Raw genomic sequence first — 15,861 nt, forward strand, 5'->3', positions numbered from 1 at the left:
TTTTTAAGGTGAAGAAGAATTCCAACCTGGTAAAGTCAAGGATGTAATTCTTTCTGTTATGGTAATACTTCATGACCTGAGGATTCACCACAAGGTGCAAACCTCAAACTGGTAAACATCAAAAACACAAAGACCAGGCAGCAGTTCAATAAAACACACGAAAAGTAGTAAAATAGAATATAATATATGTCTGGTAAGAAAAAACATGTGTCTCCACACCGAATCTCTTTTTTTAGAGGTAAATTGTATCACCGGTACATGTGAAACCAAGTCAAATCCTTCCCCCAGCCTGAAACAAACATTTTATTTATATATTTGATCTCTAATTTGTTATTTGATTGTTTTTCCACCAAACAGCATCTGGTGAAAATGATCCAGTGACCCTGTTGGGGGTCAGGACCTGCAGGTTGAGAACCACTGACCCGCTCAATTGAAAAGCTGAGGCTGGGTTCTTCAATGTAGTATCCGATCTATTATTTAATTTTAAATTAACTCAGTGTCCGAAGAAAAAAATATAAAATGTTGAACTGAATACTTATGGTCTGGACTGTTTAATGGAGACCAACTTGATGCATTTAAGTTTTTGAATAAAGTGAAGGAATTAAATGCAGAGAAAGGATTTAGCCTGATGAGAGAACACGTCCCTGAAGCAGACAGGATTGGAGTTAAACACAATTTTATATCCTCTTTAAAAACTATTGTGGTTTTAATAATTATTTTCTTATTCTGCAAAGTAAAACAGAAAGATTTTTTCCTCTTTATCTACGTATTTTAATGATGTTGTTATTCAGATTCTGGGAGGAAATGTGTGATTTAAACATTTATTTTAAAGCTGAGAGCTCAGTTGTTCCTGCTCATGATGAGTTTTAATGATGTTTATACTCTGGTTTGTTATGTTTTCTACGAGAACTCGTTTCAAAAGAGATCCAGACCTTCTGTCTCGAACCAGTTCCCTGTCCCAAAAATTAAAACACAAACACTTGTGCTTCCTGTTTGAAAGAAAACACTGGAAATTCATTTTTCATTTTCCCTCCATCTGTCCTCACAACCATCTCTCATATTTGCATTTCCATCACATGTGAGACCAGGGGCCCTTTGCAAAGCACTTAATCTCACACTGTAGAGCAAATCCAAGATTCAACATGGAATCAAACACAGTGTGGAGGCAGGAAGAATCTGCCAGTGATGATCTCATGTGTTAACAATAATGGTCCAGTAATGATTTATTGACGTTTAAAGGGATAGGTCACCCAAAAATGAAAATTCCCTCATTATCTCCTCTCCGCTGTGCCGAGGGAGGTGGTGGGTGAAGGGTTTGAGTCCATAAAACACTTTGGCAGTTTCAGGGGTAAACAGAGTGGCAGCCAAATAAAATACAATATAAGTAAATGAAGACTCCTTCTCAAAACGTATGAAACAATAAAAATCTAAAATATGAAATGCCTCCATACTGATCCTCTGGTGTCATCCAAGTGTCCACGAGCCCCGACATTCAAAATTTGAGTCAATGGCGTCATTTGCACAATGTTTACAACGTTATAACTCTAATTTGCATGTCTGGGATCATGTATTTTGGGGTCTTTTGTATACGTTTAAGTTCAAATTGTATTGGATTTGGATGCAATGCTGTTTACCCCTGAAATTCCAAAAGTGCTATGTGGACTCAAACACTGCTGAGTTGATGATGAGTGAATTGTCATTTGGGGCTGAATGATCCCTTTAACACAATGCACATGGCTGCTGTAAGAACCACGTCAGCCCGTCTCTGACACAAAACCAAAAACAGGTTTCTCCTCCATCCATTTAGGAACAAAAGGGTTTAAGTGAGGTGCAGGCCCAGTCCCTGCTCCTCCTGCTGTGCACAGATCTCTGCAGCCTTCACTCACCCCCCCTCCCGGAGCCCGGGCCCCTCAGCGGTGACCCCACTCGCTTGTGTGTCCTGTCTGCACGCCGACGTGTCGTGTAGGCTGTGTCGCTCTGTCACGAGACATGTCCCACATTTGCAGCCGACCATCGCCGGCCAGCAGGATGCGAGTGTCTGTCAGGAGAGCTGACACGCATGCCACTTCGCCGGGCGACTGACAGAGGGCCACGCCACGTTGTCACTTCTCCCATATCTATTGCCTGAGGATAAACACGGACACACACACAAACACACACTCACACACACACACTAACACACACGTTAATAACACAAGAGTAAACAGAGCTGGACTCTCGGAGAGTGACTGACTGACAGTCCGACTGGATGACCGGCCCCGGCTCTGAGGATGCTGCAGCTCTGTGTCACCCCTCATTCTTACGATCTCCAGCTGTCACATCAAACACGCTGCTCCTGCACAGGCTCCGCCTCCAGACTCAACCCCACCACCACCACCACCACCACCTCCTCCCCCACCTCCCCGCACTGAGACCTCATCAGGGTTGTCTCCTGGAGTGAGAGAGGAGGAGGAGGAGGAGGAGGTGCATGGTCCGTCCTCCCAGTCCCCTGCGTGTGTTGCCTCATTCTGTTGTCATCCTGTTGAAACTGCAGGTTTTTGTCACAGAGGTGATTCTGAGACTTGGTTAAATTCGGGAAAAACCCAGGGTTTGTGGAAGCTTCACAGTCTGATGCAGCCTGTGATGGGTTTGTATTTAAACCTCTCAGTCAGGCCTTAGGTCACAATAATCCTTCAGACATCCGCTGACCTCTTCGACATAGATCCTCCAATTCGACTAACACAATGACAAACGTAACACAAACAAGTTAGCAGTCTCTTCTCCTGTGGACCCAACCTCCAGTTTGGGTCCAACTTACACCATCTCTAAATTTAGCATTATGGAATTAAATCTTTCTTCAGGTGAGCTGTGACCGATCCCTCGGTTAGGCTGCCAGAGGCCTATAGATTTTGGGAGGGATTACCCCTAGAGTGTTCGCCCTCCAACCAGAAGGTCAGCGGTTCCATCCTCAGTCTTCCGAGGATTCCATACCTGTATCTGTATGTATGCTCTCCGTATGTGATATATGTTATGTATGTGATTTATGTTTATATGTCAGGGATGTGTTAAGTGTACAAGCTACTGGATGATCTGAATTTCCCTCGGGATTAATAAAGTATCCATCTATCTATCTATCTATCTATCTATCTATCTATCTATCTATCTATCTATCTATCTATCTAAGTGTCCTTGGGCAAGATACTGAACCCCTAAATGGCCCCTCATAGAACTGTAGGTCGCTTTGGATAAAAGCTTCTGCCAAATGATATTGTAATCTTTAATAATGCGTAAATTGTCTCCCACAATCCCAAAACATGCAGATTTAGGTTAATTGCAGACTCTTAATTGACTTCAGGTGTAAATATGACAGTGAAGGGGTTTAGACTTTAGAGTTACAACAGAAAACCCATAAGATGTAATATAATATCCTATAATTGTATGAAGAAATCAAGAGATAGAAGTTGTTTATTGCCGCTCTTTGATACAATCATCCATTTCATGAGCGGGACATATTAATATTGAAACAAACCTGGTCCTGGTCATGTTTCACCCTGAGAAGTCGTTTTGAGGAACCCTCCACCCGCGACCTTTAAAGAATGAACAGGATGGATGAATATGTCCTCATGCGGTGTTTAGCAATGGTGGAAAAAGACTAAGTACATTTACTTTGGAGTTGAAATACAATTATTATTCAATTTAATTTAAAGTTTACTTGTTAACACCAAATCATAATATACTGTATCTCAAGGCACTTTGCGCAGTTAGGTAGAGAACTTCAAAATGTAACGATACTTTAATCACCTGAATATTTCCAGTATTTCTTACTTCACTCCACTATGTGCTATTTTCACCTGAGCTTGTAAAACAATTGTTAGAGATGAAACCACTGGATTTCAATGGCTTTGCCTGGTGACTCTTTATAAAACCCACATGTCTCGTCTTCAGGTGCAGTTCCAGCAGAGAGACATTTTCCTCTCTGTGTTTTTTAAATGTCATTCAATTACAGTTTAATGGCTCAAACAGGCAAAGTGGTTAAATGTATCAGGATGGAGCCTCCTGACCCTCAGGTTACTAAACACAGGATAAAACGACTTCAAGTGTAACTGAAGTCTTTAAAAGCTTAAAACAGGAAATACTTAATAGTCTAATAAAATCACATTTGATCATATCTGCGGTCACAGGGTATTTGTTTTCTTCATTGATAGAATTGTCTGAATAGATGATGTATTGTCTTCTACTCGAACTTTTACTTCAAGTTAAATTTGTCCCCAGTTTATAATGTTCTCCACCAGGTGTCGGTCAAGTGTGACTGAACCCTGGTGGCTGTCGCAGTCACAGCACAGACTCCACCTCATTGTCATTCTCATCAAACCATCTCATAATCTGTCTCCACTTACCTATTCTTTTTTTTTTTTTCACTCACACAATAATCTCCCCTCAGGTGCTGCTGCAAGATTGTTCCTGGACGTAGAGCGCCCTCTGATGGCTGAGAGGTGAACTGCGTGATAGGAAATAAATAAATGAATGAATGAATGAATAATGGCAGGATGTGTCTTATCTTATCCTCTGTTTGTTCAGGGCAGTTTGGCTGTGAGCAGTGCTGTTGTTCTAAAGGACGACAGGAATGAGCCGCTGTGCAGGAACAGTGGAGGGCGTCTCTCTGCTGGAATTTAAATGTGTCATCATCACGCTGCCAATAATAAGGTATATTATCCATCTTGTTCTAAAATGATAGTGTTTTCATGTATTTACACTTTTTTTTTATATATATATGTCTTTAGCTATAGAAGCCCTGAGTAGAATGACAAAAGAGATCTTTCTCTGCCTGCAGAGTTGAGATCATGTTACAATTCAAACCATTGAAAAAAAAAAGGTAGAAATACTGAAACTTATCATGAATACAGAGCATTTGGATTAGTATCAGAGCTAGATTTGAATTCATGATGTCTGAGATAACCGTGAATCCCGTATGTATCCTTCAATTGCATTGTGGGAAATCCTCATGTGACCTGAGGAGATAAACTGAGGTAATGATTGTTTTTTTCCCCCTTTGTCATAAACGCAGTACCAGCTACCTGCCACTGGGTGGCAGTGTGCATTCACACAACCATGTACTGTATAAGACTGAACAGGATTGAATCACATCTAATTTAGTCATGATATTAGTAACCATATAGAGAAGTGGGTTTACTGTTGCATCAAAGCAGCGATGATGTTTGGCTTCACATGGAGATTTCTAATGTACACACATCACCAGGACTCATGAATAGAGAGTACGGTACGAGCAGGGGACCCTCGGGGGTTCGAACCCCTCCACTTTTCCTCTCACATCTCTCAACACTGTGGGTGGGTGCAGATGAACCAGACACAGACATCAAGACCCTCGGTCGCACGCTGCAGCTCCGTGTGCTTCCCCGGCGACTCGCTCCAGTGTCACAGCTGTTTAACTCCAGTAATACTGGCCAATTAAGTGCGGTGTAGTGCGGCCTTCTGGGACCTGCAGGCTTCGGAGTTCACGGTGGAGGCTCCCAGAAGCTCGGGTCAGGAGGCTGCAGGCTCTGGACATGAATGATTAATCTGGAAATTGACTTAGTGCTTCCCTATCAGTGCTCGGTTCCTGGTAGTAGTTTTCTGAATAAAACAAGAACAGCTGCTCCAGCTCGGATGAATGTTTGCATCCAAATCATTGCCAGGAATAAAGATAGACAAATTAAATACAGAAATTATACCACATACTAGGGCTAGGCGATACGGCCCCAAAAATATATTCAGGCAATTTCAATTTCAGTCGATTACTATCACGCTAAATGTCACATTATTATTCATTCATTTTAGTTTGCCTGTAATAATGCAAACACTTCTATAGCATATAGATGCAGATTTGCAAAACAGATGTGGCAACATGTGGTTCTCTCTGCACGGTGTAACCTGGATGAGAACATTAAGTGGCTCATGTGGTAGATGGCCCAAATAGCAAAAGAATAGCTCGGCCACCTTTGGTTGACATGTGGTATTGCTGTGGCTTACTTGTAGCCTAGATTTGGCAAACAAGCCAAATCTTGGCCCAAACTAATTTTCTATGCGGGGATCAAGTTTGTTTTCTACCTCCTCACTGTGAATATGCATTAAATTTATATAATGAGCCTTTGTTATATTAATATGTTTCAATAATTGTCGTTGTTTTATTGCCCAGCCCTAATATATAATATAAGTATAAACAGATGATTAACTTGTAGGCTATAAGAAATAAATCCTACTAAATACTTTCCTCTGCCCTCCAGAGAAAAGGAAAGACATCAAACACACAGCGGGACCAACATTTGAAGATAAAAAGTTTGCTTGAACTTCAAAAACAGACAGATATGACGTTCATTAATCTGAAACTGGTGTTTGAACAAGATCAAGCTCTAAATAGTATCAAAGATATTCATTTATTTAAAAGGAAATAGATAATACAAATGAATCCAAATCATTTCTGTCACATAAATGATTTCATGAATCATTAACAGCAGAAAGAATCGAGTTCTCTCATTGGGGCAAAAACAATTTGCCTTCTCCCTGGCAGACATCGCTCTTATGCGTTTTCATGACATGAGTAGTTTGGACACACGGCGCCTCCAAAAAAGTGCTTCCTGGTGGATGATATACTGTACAGTGCAATGCCAAGTAAACAATACATCACATCTGATCATTCATTGGTAAACATCTTTTATATCAAAGAACGTAAGTGTTCAGAGTTTCATCAATACAGTACATTTATAGCAGACTTCACATACACCCCGGGCCACCTCCCAGTCTCAGAGTGTTTCACATTTAATGATCTCCCTTTGGAATTCCACCATCACCTTCTGATTAGCGTTGCTTTTTTCGGCAACCTTCAGTTCGGTGCAGCCTCAGCCGCTCTTCTCACAGCTCGGCTGCCCTCTGCTCTCCTTCACTTTGTCTCTCTGGCCCTCGGGAGCCTTGGGGTCTCCTCTCAAATCGCACATCACCGCCCGGAGGGTTTTGAACCTGTCCAGCCGGCCGCCCTGGCCCCCCTGGAGCCGGACCTCCGAGCCCTGACATGCGCTGAGGGAGCTGAGGGAGCGCACCGCCGCCACGCCGCGCTCCTTCCCCGAGGGACGGCGCGGCGTGGTCATGGCGCCCAGCTCCCCCGGGTGCTCCATGTCCCTGATGACCTCGCACAGGTAGCGGGCCAAGTCCTGGCTGGAGAAGGAGAGGGTTTTGTGGGAGCGGCGGAAGGTCAGAGGTGACGGCAGGGTCTGGGTCTCTGAGGGGGGGATGGCGAGGCGCAGGGCGATGGCCGCGCTGCCGTTGGGCGCCTCCTTCTTGTTGGTGTCCTGGGGCAGCTTGGTCTGCGGGTAGGAGACGATGCTGTGTGGGTAGCTGTAGCGCAGGGACTGGGCCGGGCTGGGCTGGAGGGAGCGCTGCAGCTCCACCATGTTGAAGGCGTTCTGGGGAACACAACAGGGGGGACGGAGGAGAAGGAAAGAGATACGGTTTGGTTTTTCAGTTCCTGTGTAATCTTTGGAATCTGTTTAAGAAAGATAATGAAAAACAACATTGCCACATGACACCAATCTGTGCTCGGAGCGCTGTAGCTGAGCTAATGCCTCTGCTGGCAAATGAACCTGCTCCCCAGACTGAGACGAAGATCCAGCATTTAGGAAAAGATGTTGGCAACAACAGCCCCATTGATTAGCCAAGTAATTAATTATCTGATTGCAGAGAATAGGGGGGGGGGGGGGGCGTCTTATTTCCAGCTCTATTAAAACAGAGGCATTAACATCTATTGGGGTCCACTTGCTTAATTTCAGCTAAGCATAGATCTCCAGGGAGCTGATATTTGATTTTCATTCGAAGGCACAAACACCGAGCTCTGATTAATGTTAACGCATTATTTACTAATTTACTTTCTCCCATTATTTGTGTTATAACTCGATGACATTTAACACACATGGAAATGAGAAACTTATGCGAGTGCCATATTTGTTCCTGGGGTGGACTCCTGATGATTTCCCGTCTAAATACCAGCTCTACACTTTGTTTACCCGACACGTTCCTCGCCGAGGCTGAGCACGTTCTCCCAGATGCCAAATCAATCGATGCTGCTAATTATCGCGATTAATGTCACAGTATTATTGAAAATTGATTCCTGCTCCAAAGTGAAGGTTTGGATTTAAAACTCTTTCTTTTTTTTTTTTATCAAATGCAGAAATGAACACTTGTGACACAGCAGTTTTTTGTTTTACTTTTGCTTCATTTCAGCGACCTGACTCCGTCTCATGATACTTGATTTTAGTTTGAAGGCGGAAGCAATCCCTGCTCTGTGTAAATGTTAACATTGCTGATTCACTCTCTGTCATTGTTTGCGTTATAGCACGATGACATTTCAAACACAAGGACACGAGAACCTAGACAGGAGCCATGTTTGTTCTTGGGGCGGAATCTTTGTTTACTTCCTGCCTGCCTGTTTGAAATACCAGCTCTGTCTGTGTTTACCTGATCCTCCCCCCTCCTCTTTGAAGTTTCTGTCAGTCGATTAATGCCACATCATTTTTAATTTCTTATAAATCTATGGACTGAACTTTGCCCCTGACTGAAGTCGGTGGTTTTAAACTCTTAATTGAGCAGAGGATGACAAATACAAAAAACATTTCAGAAAACCGGTCGATCTATTTCCATTTGGTTTTGATTTGAAGACTCAAACAAACACGCTTTTGTTAATGTCAGTTTTCCTTTCTGCCATTGATCGTGTTGTTTTTATTTTCTTGAATATAACACAGTGGCATTTAAAAAACACATAAGAACTGAAGCAAGTGGCATATTTGTTCCGGGTGTGGACTCCACCTTCCTCCCTCCTCCATTCTCGAGGATGTCACATCAGTGATTATCATTAATTATCCCAATAAATCTCACTTTATTATTTCTTGGATAAGTCTGAAAACAGATTTCTGCTCCTGTGTGAAGGTTGTGGTCTTTCTCTCTTTCATGAGCAGCAATAAACTGCAAAAAAAATTAATTTTACCTTGCTGACTACTTGGTTTTTCATTTGAAGGCACAATTGAATGTTTTTTTTGTGTTGCTTTATTTTCTGAATAATATCACAGTGACATTTAAATACCAAGTCAATGCTTTATGTTTCCCTGGTCCTGCTCCCATTAGCCTTCCTCATCACTGTTGATCACGTTCTTCTTTCTGTCACATCCGTCGATATCGATAATTATTATGATAAATGTTGTTTAAAGGCGGATTTTTGCTCCTGAATCAAGGTTGTGGTTTATGTCTCTTTTGTTATTAGCAGACACAAACGGCAAAACATTTTACTTAACTGACCCAGAGTCATATAAATCTCCGGGGTATTGATATTTTGCACCATGAACTCTCTGTTGAATGAAAATCTTTACTGATTTATACGTTATTTGTGTTGTTTTATTTCCTTAAACATAACCCAGTGGCATCCCTACCCCCTCCCGTCTCCTTTAACACCTCCTCTGTCCTTGTTCACCTGGTCCTGCTCGCCTCCTCCCTCCTCGTCGTAGTTGAGCACGTTCTCCCGGATGTCCTCCCACTCGCCGTGGTGCGCCGACACGTGGTACACGCCCTCCTTCAGGCCCTTGTGCCTCCTCCAGCAGGAGTAGAGAAACAGGCCCAGCATCAACACTGAGGGGTGCCAGAGAGCAGGTTAACACAGCAGGGGGGCCCGGGGGGGAGGGAGGAGGGGAGGGAGGGAGGGAGGGAGGGAGCAGCTCACGTAATTACAATTGAGATGCTGAGCAGAAAAAACACATCTCTGGGTGTGAATGAAATCGACAACGAGAGCGGAAAGCGATGAAACAACACGGCTGTTCAAAATTAATATATGAATGTGTTTCCAACAAACCTACGTCATTGTGGATAAATAGATAATGCCGACTAATATCAGGCCCCTGCACCTCCCATTGATTCATCCTGTAGAAACCTATTAGTTGCACTGACATCGCCCAGTTAAGACACACTAATGGCACGCGCGTGGAAACGGAGGGCCCCCACCTTCTCCACCTGTTTCCCTTCGACGCTCGCCCGTCTTATCAAACGCCACAGCTCCTCTAAAACCCTATTAACAGAATGTGTGCTCCTCCCATGCTTAAACACAAAGCCTCGGAGGCTCGGGGACGAACGCGGGGAGGAATGCTTTGCAGGAGCCGAGCAGGGGAAGGGTCCTAAAGCACACGCATCAATCACAGCTATTGTGTGCTGAATTATACAACATGCTGGACTGACCTTTAAAGTCCATTAATCTCAACCACTATTTTTTCTCCCATCTGCCATCGCTCTCTCTCTCTCTCTCTTTCCCTCCTCCTTGTGCTATCTGTTTTTACAAGTTCAGGCTCTTTCTCTTTTTTTTTTTTATTTGTATTTCTTCGCAACTTTTTTTTTTCCCCTTCTCACTATCTCTCTCTCTACAGTGGAACTCCGCCCCCCCCCCCACCGTCTCTCCCTTTGTCTTCCTCACTCATTAAGACTCTCGCCGTTCCTTCCTTCAGTCCCTCTCTGGCCTCTGTCTGGCCTCTCTGCTTTTATCTCTCTCACTAGCTGGGATCCATTTCAACTAGACGAGTTTATGTGGTGCGCGCCAAGTATATCGGTTTAATTGGAAATCTTTGGGGAAATGCGGGGGTAATCGCATTAAACTGGATTTTTTAAAAGTAATTGCATTCAAAGGAGAGTAACACACTGGGCTACCCTTACAGGTAGGTACTCATAAACAAAGAGGGGAAAAAACAATCTCCCTGAGAGCTTCTCCCTGCTTAAAGAAAATGCCTTCTCAATTAAAATCCATCACCTCTGTGTGCTCGCTGCCTGGAATATCTTTCAACACCTCAGCTGTGGCACCTTTCTATTTCTATGCTGCTGGCATATCAGATAGAAACAAAGAGATGGTAATCCCCCCGTCCCCACCCCGTCCCACCTGCTCCTCAGCCAGTGCTGGGTGGAGGAGAGGGCGGCTATCGATCAGCTGACCCAGCTCCTCACCGCAGCATCCACAGCTCCCTGGCAGAAAACACCAGAATCTCAATGAGGCGAGACGCCACCGGGCGCCCGGCCCTCCTCCTCACCTCCAGAACAACCTGCTCCGAGGTGCTGCCTGCAGGCGGGCCCTCACCTCAGCCCTCACCATCACCTGAGGTGGTACTAAACACATCTCTGAAGTCGGGGGGGGGGGGGGGGGGGGGTTCGATGCACGGCGCAGAGGGAGCGAAGCACCGAACCCTCTATCACAAACACACACAATTAGGCACAGGTAAACACAAACACACATGCACACACACTCTGCTGGTTGTGTGTGTTTGTGTGTGTGTGCAGCTACATTCCAGTGAGATCAATATCACCCAGGGTGGAGAACGGACCTCGCAGTCATTCATCAATCCGTAATGCTGCTGCTTCTTTGCTCTCTAACCAACAGGGTATTATGATGTTAGCCTGGACCAGACGGTGCATTATGAATGAGTGTCGAGTAAACAACTATACAACACCACAGTGTAGCTTGATCAACACCACTTAACCCTTTCACTCCGGCCCAGGGAGGAGGATAACTGAGGCGGCTGCAGCGTGAAGGGTTTGGTAGAGAAGGAAGCAACAGGTGGAAAATGAGACAGGTGACCGATGGGGACGAGATGGAGAAATCATTTATTTTATTAAATCTCTCAGGGGAACACTTCCAACTAAAATAAAGAGTGAACAGAACAGGCACTTTACACGATCGCTTGGCATTCACGGGCCCATATGGGAGAATGATCTCTTCCATTCTTCAAAAACACGAGAGCGTCAGATTTGCCGCTGGACTAATGAGGCCTGATCAGACGCCGGCTCATCTGGCTCCGTCTGCAGCTTCACGCTGAACTCGCACTCCGCTCGGCGTGTGATGCCTCGTGTAAAACTTAATAATGGATGATGGCTTTAACTTTTAATGCATGTTGAGGCAGAGCAGGAGTCCCTTTTTAATTTCGCACCCAGCCAGAAGTCGTGGAGCGTGTACTCGTGGTTGTAGCTCCTGATGAGGGGTCACCGCTGAACAACCGTTGTATAACCGGCTGTTCATTAAAACCCAACCAGTGGATTGAAGAGGTAAAACTGTTTTTTTTTTTTGCACGAATTTAAAAAAGACAAAGATGAATTTAGCTGTTTCACTTCAATAAAAGGCTTGAAAATGTGCAGCCGTCAAACAGTGACTCTTTTAAACGTGAAACATTTGAGCCTTGAATATAAACGCCTCATCAGCGACAGTGGGCTGGCGCCACTTCAAATGGGGCTACACACATGGATTTTCATGAATTAGGCCAAGGCCACACTTTATCATCTTTGAATTCATTATCAAATATTGAAGACCGCTTTATACGCTTCACTCTCAAGTGTCAGAATAACTGATGTCCCAATACCGGCCACATGCCCTGCAGGGAATGTTGAGTCAGTTATAAAGGCAGGGACAGAGTATTGAATCGCTCAAGCGTTTTATAAGCCCGGCTCTGACAGAAAGACTCATAAACAGCGGCGTGGCCCTGCCGAGGGAGGCGAGGGTGACAACAGGCGAGTTGCTCGCGCACATGCACGCTCACGTTCGTCCTTGTGAGGATGCCAGAAAATCACATTTCCCATCAGCTTTACCCTGTAACACAATTAACTGGTCCCAGTCCCGAGCGTTGACGAAGAATTAAAGTGGTGGCTCATCCGTTTGGACACGGGAGCGGTGGTTCCTGTCGCCGTATCAATGCATACACGTTTAGAAAAGGCTCTGCTGGCTGCACACGCCATGGGTTTGTATTGATGGCTTGATCCTGTTAGATCAACCCTAACAGGATCCAGTCTGGAGCTGAAACACTGAGCTGATTAATCGATCAGAAGGAAATGAATCAGCAGCCGCTCTGTTGACTGATTAATCATTATCCCAGGGAGCCGACAAACACCGAATGGGAGGAATTGAGTGAAGAATTGATACGATTATCACGGCCCCCCGTTATTCTTGTGTTCTTGTTTATCACAGTTTAAATTGATAACTGTGAGGTTTCCTTATTTATAAACCCACAGATATAGAATAATCCTCTCACCTTTTGTGCTGACTGCACGCTGTGCTACAGCTGTGAACGTGCAGAGGATGTGTTAATACAACGTTTAGTCCTGAAAGACAGGATAAATCGTTCTTCTGGGTTTTCAAGCTTCCCCACGAATGAAGTAAATATCTAAGTGAAGCTAAAAAACTGTCTTGAACAAACGTAACGCCCCAGACGTGAGGTGAAAGGTCAATGATCTAAGAGTCTATAAACACTGTATATATACATATATTCATATTTACACATGCAATTATATTTGCAACACATTCAGAAGCTTTTCCGAGCTCACTTTTCAACTTGTCGTTGCATTACAGAGGAACCTAAAGAAACCGAAGATAGATATGCTCATTAGATGCTTTAATTATGGGTCCCACTTACGCTCATTAAGCCTTTTGAGTGTCACCAGATTATCTCAAACATTTCACCCGTCTGACCCGACCAAGTCCTTCTAGTCTTAAAAGTTGAAGAAATTTCATGAAAGGGCATATCAACAACCAAACACTGTTGGAAAAAAAAAGGAAATCATAAATAAGTGTTCGTATTAAATGAACATATATATCTTTTCACTGTAGGAAACGATCCATCTGTTTGGCTTCAACATAACTGCCTCCACTTGGGGGCGGCTTTTATTTTGAAGTCCTGGCCCTTCTGTGTTTATATGAGGGATAAACATACCCGCATCAATCATGCAGTTTCTCGGAGAATGAACGTTCTGACCAGAGACACAAAGGCTGCTGTTGTGAGTTGTGTTGTTGTTTTTTTGGCACAAAGTGTTTTTTATAAATGAGCACATTTTTTGCTTCTGCTCGATGTTTTTTAATACACGCTGCACGCTGCCAGTTGTCTGACCACAGGAATCTTGGCCCCAGCCTTTGGCTGTATGAGACAATAATTCACAACACTGTCAGATTTAAAAGTATCTGAATTATCTTATTAACCCAAAATCCCTTGATAATAATGAACCTTACGAGTGGAAGTGGTTTTGAAAAATTATTGGCATCAACTAGATAAAGCTCTTTGAGTGAAATTGAAATGCTTTCGGTCCATATTTTCAGATCATCTCATCTTATCTTGTTTCATTCTCATCTTATCGATTACAATTCCAAGCCCTGTACATAACATCAGAAAACACAGAATAAAGAGACATGCAGGATGACTTGGTGAAATAAACTCTGGGTACAGACATGTGGGACGAAGAGGTAGAACAAGACATAGCAGTGGTAAAATGGGTGGACGGGGGGGTATAAAATAAGTTGGACAGATAAAAAGTAAGGCTGAGAGTGAAATTGACTTCTGAAGTCAGAATGTATCACTGGAAGAGACAGAAGACACAGAAGTGATGAAACCGGGGAAACACACATAAAGAAACTCCCTGGTCCTGCGGGGACTTTTGCACCTCGCCCGTGAATCACAAATTACGATGTACAATGCTTTCCTGCCCTCTCCTCTCCCACTCCAGATATTTGTTTCATGTTTTCCAGCAACCTCCCGTGGAGAAATCACATCTAGGCACAGCTCAGGAGATCAATACAGCTACGAGATATGTGTCGGGATGATTTCACAGAGGCAAACAGGGGGGAAAACTGCAGATGTTACAGATATAACCAAACATAATGCAAGAATTATACAATGAGGATGGCAACAAACAAAAAAATAAACACACAACAGTATGAAAATCAGCTTATTACTGATGAAGAATGGAAGAAAATGGAAGACGAAAAACGAAAAAGATGAAAAAAGCCACAGGAAGATGACGACGGGGGTGGTGGTCACCACAGGTAGAAGAGGACGTAGTCGACATAGCTACCTAGAAAGGCCATGACACAGATGCTGATGGCGAACATGGAGCTGAGGCTGAGGCTGTTGCCGTCCTCGTTGTGGAACATGGCGAGCGTCACCTCGCAGTGGCGCCCCCTGTAGCCCTCGCTGCAGTGGCACGAGTAGCGGGCCGGGGAGTGAGCCACGCAGGTGCCGTGGCGGCAGGGCCGGCTGGCGCACAGGGTGTAGACGCACGCTTTGCCCAGGGAGCTCTCCTTGGTCAGGTGGCCTGGAGGGCACCTGTGTGGAGAGGAGACCAGAGGCACTCGAGAAGCTCGCAGATGAAACAAAGACAGAATTCTACTCTCGCTCTGAAACCCTCGGGAGTTTCACCTCTTATATCAAGGATTCAAAGATAGGCTCTTTCAAGGTTATACAATGTCGACTGTACTATTGGAAGAGACATAAAAGAGAGAAACGGAGAAGCTTAGATTGGCTTTGCACTTCTAGTCCCTCGGAATATTTGTACAAAATATCCCCTGAATATCTTTCACCCCTGCGTCTCCCGGTGCTTTGTATCCCGAGGCGGTGCTGCAATCACAGAATATGGATATTCAGCCGCAGTGAGCAGTCCCTCACTTGAGATGGCAGGCAGGAGGCTCAGTGGTCCTGCAGAGTTTAAAGGGGGGAGGCTGGGACTCAGACAGTCGCTGCAGTTACACACTATTCTCTGAGGCTGACACACTATTAGACACGCAGTGCAACATGGGCCTGAGCTCAGGCCGAGCTGCCATCTGGTGGACACTTTGTTTTCAAGGGCTGTTGCCAGAAACTCACCGGAGCATTGTTCACACCTAGATGCACATACTGTACATTCTGTGCAAGTACTTTATGATCATCATAAGTTTTTGCATGTTTAATTAATGAGTGGGTTAATTATTTAATTTGTTAATAATTCAGGTGCAGCCTCTTTTATGCATGTACTCAAAGTGTCTTACTATATGGAGTGGATCCAAACAACTTTCAGCGCCACCTC

General features: G+C 44.2%; 1 protein-coding gene across 1 annotated transcript in view; it reads right to left on the reverse strand.

The window, feature by feature from the left end:
• Window positions 1-6,497: 6,497 nt before the first annotated feature.
• The window catches only part of LOC133954774 (neural-cadherin-like), an 88,842-nt gene continuing 79,478 nt past the window's right edge, over window positions 6,498-15,861 (reverse strand). The window contains exons 31-33 of the mRNA XM_062389258.1: window positions 14,875-15,125; window positions 9,488-9,642; window positions 6,498-7,433 (exon numbers count right to left, since the gene is read on the reverse strand). Coding sequence (XP_062245242.1) covers window positions 6,873-7,433; window positions 9,488-9,642; window positions 14,875-15,125 — 967 coding nt within the window. The 3' untranslated portion in view covers window positions 6,498-6,872. The remainder of the gene's footprint in view (window positions 7,434-9,487; window positions 9,643-14,874; window positions 15,126-15,861) is intronic.

This window comes from Platichthys flesus, chromosome 6 (assembly GCF_949316205.1).
Source record: "Platichthys flesus chromosome 6, fPlaFle2.1, whole genome shotgun sequence".
Taxonomy (NCBI): domain Eukaryota; kingdom Metazoa; phylum Chordata; class Actinopteri; order Pleuronectiformes; family Pleuronectidae; genus Platichthys; species Platichthys flesus.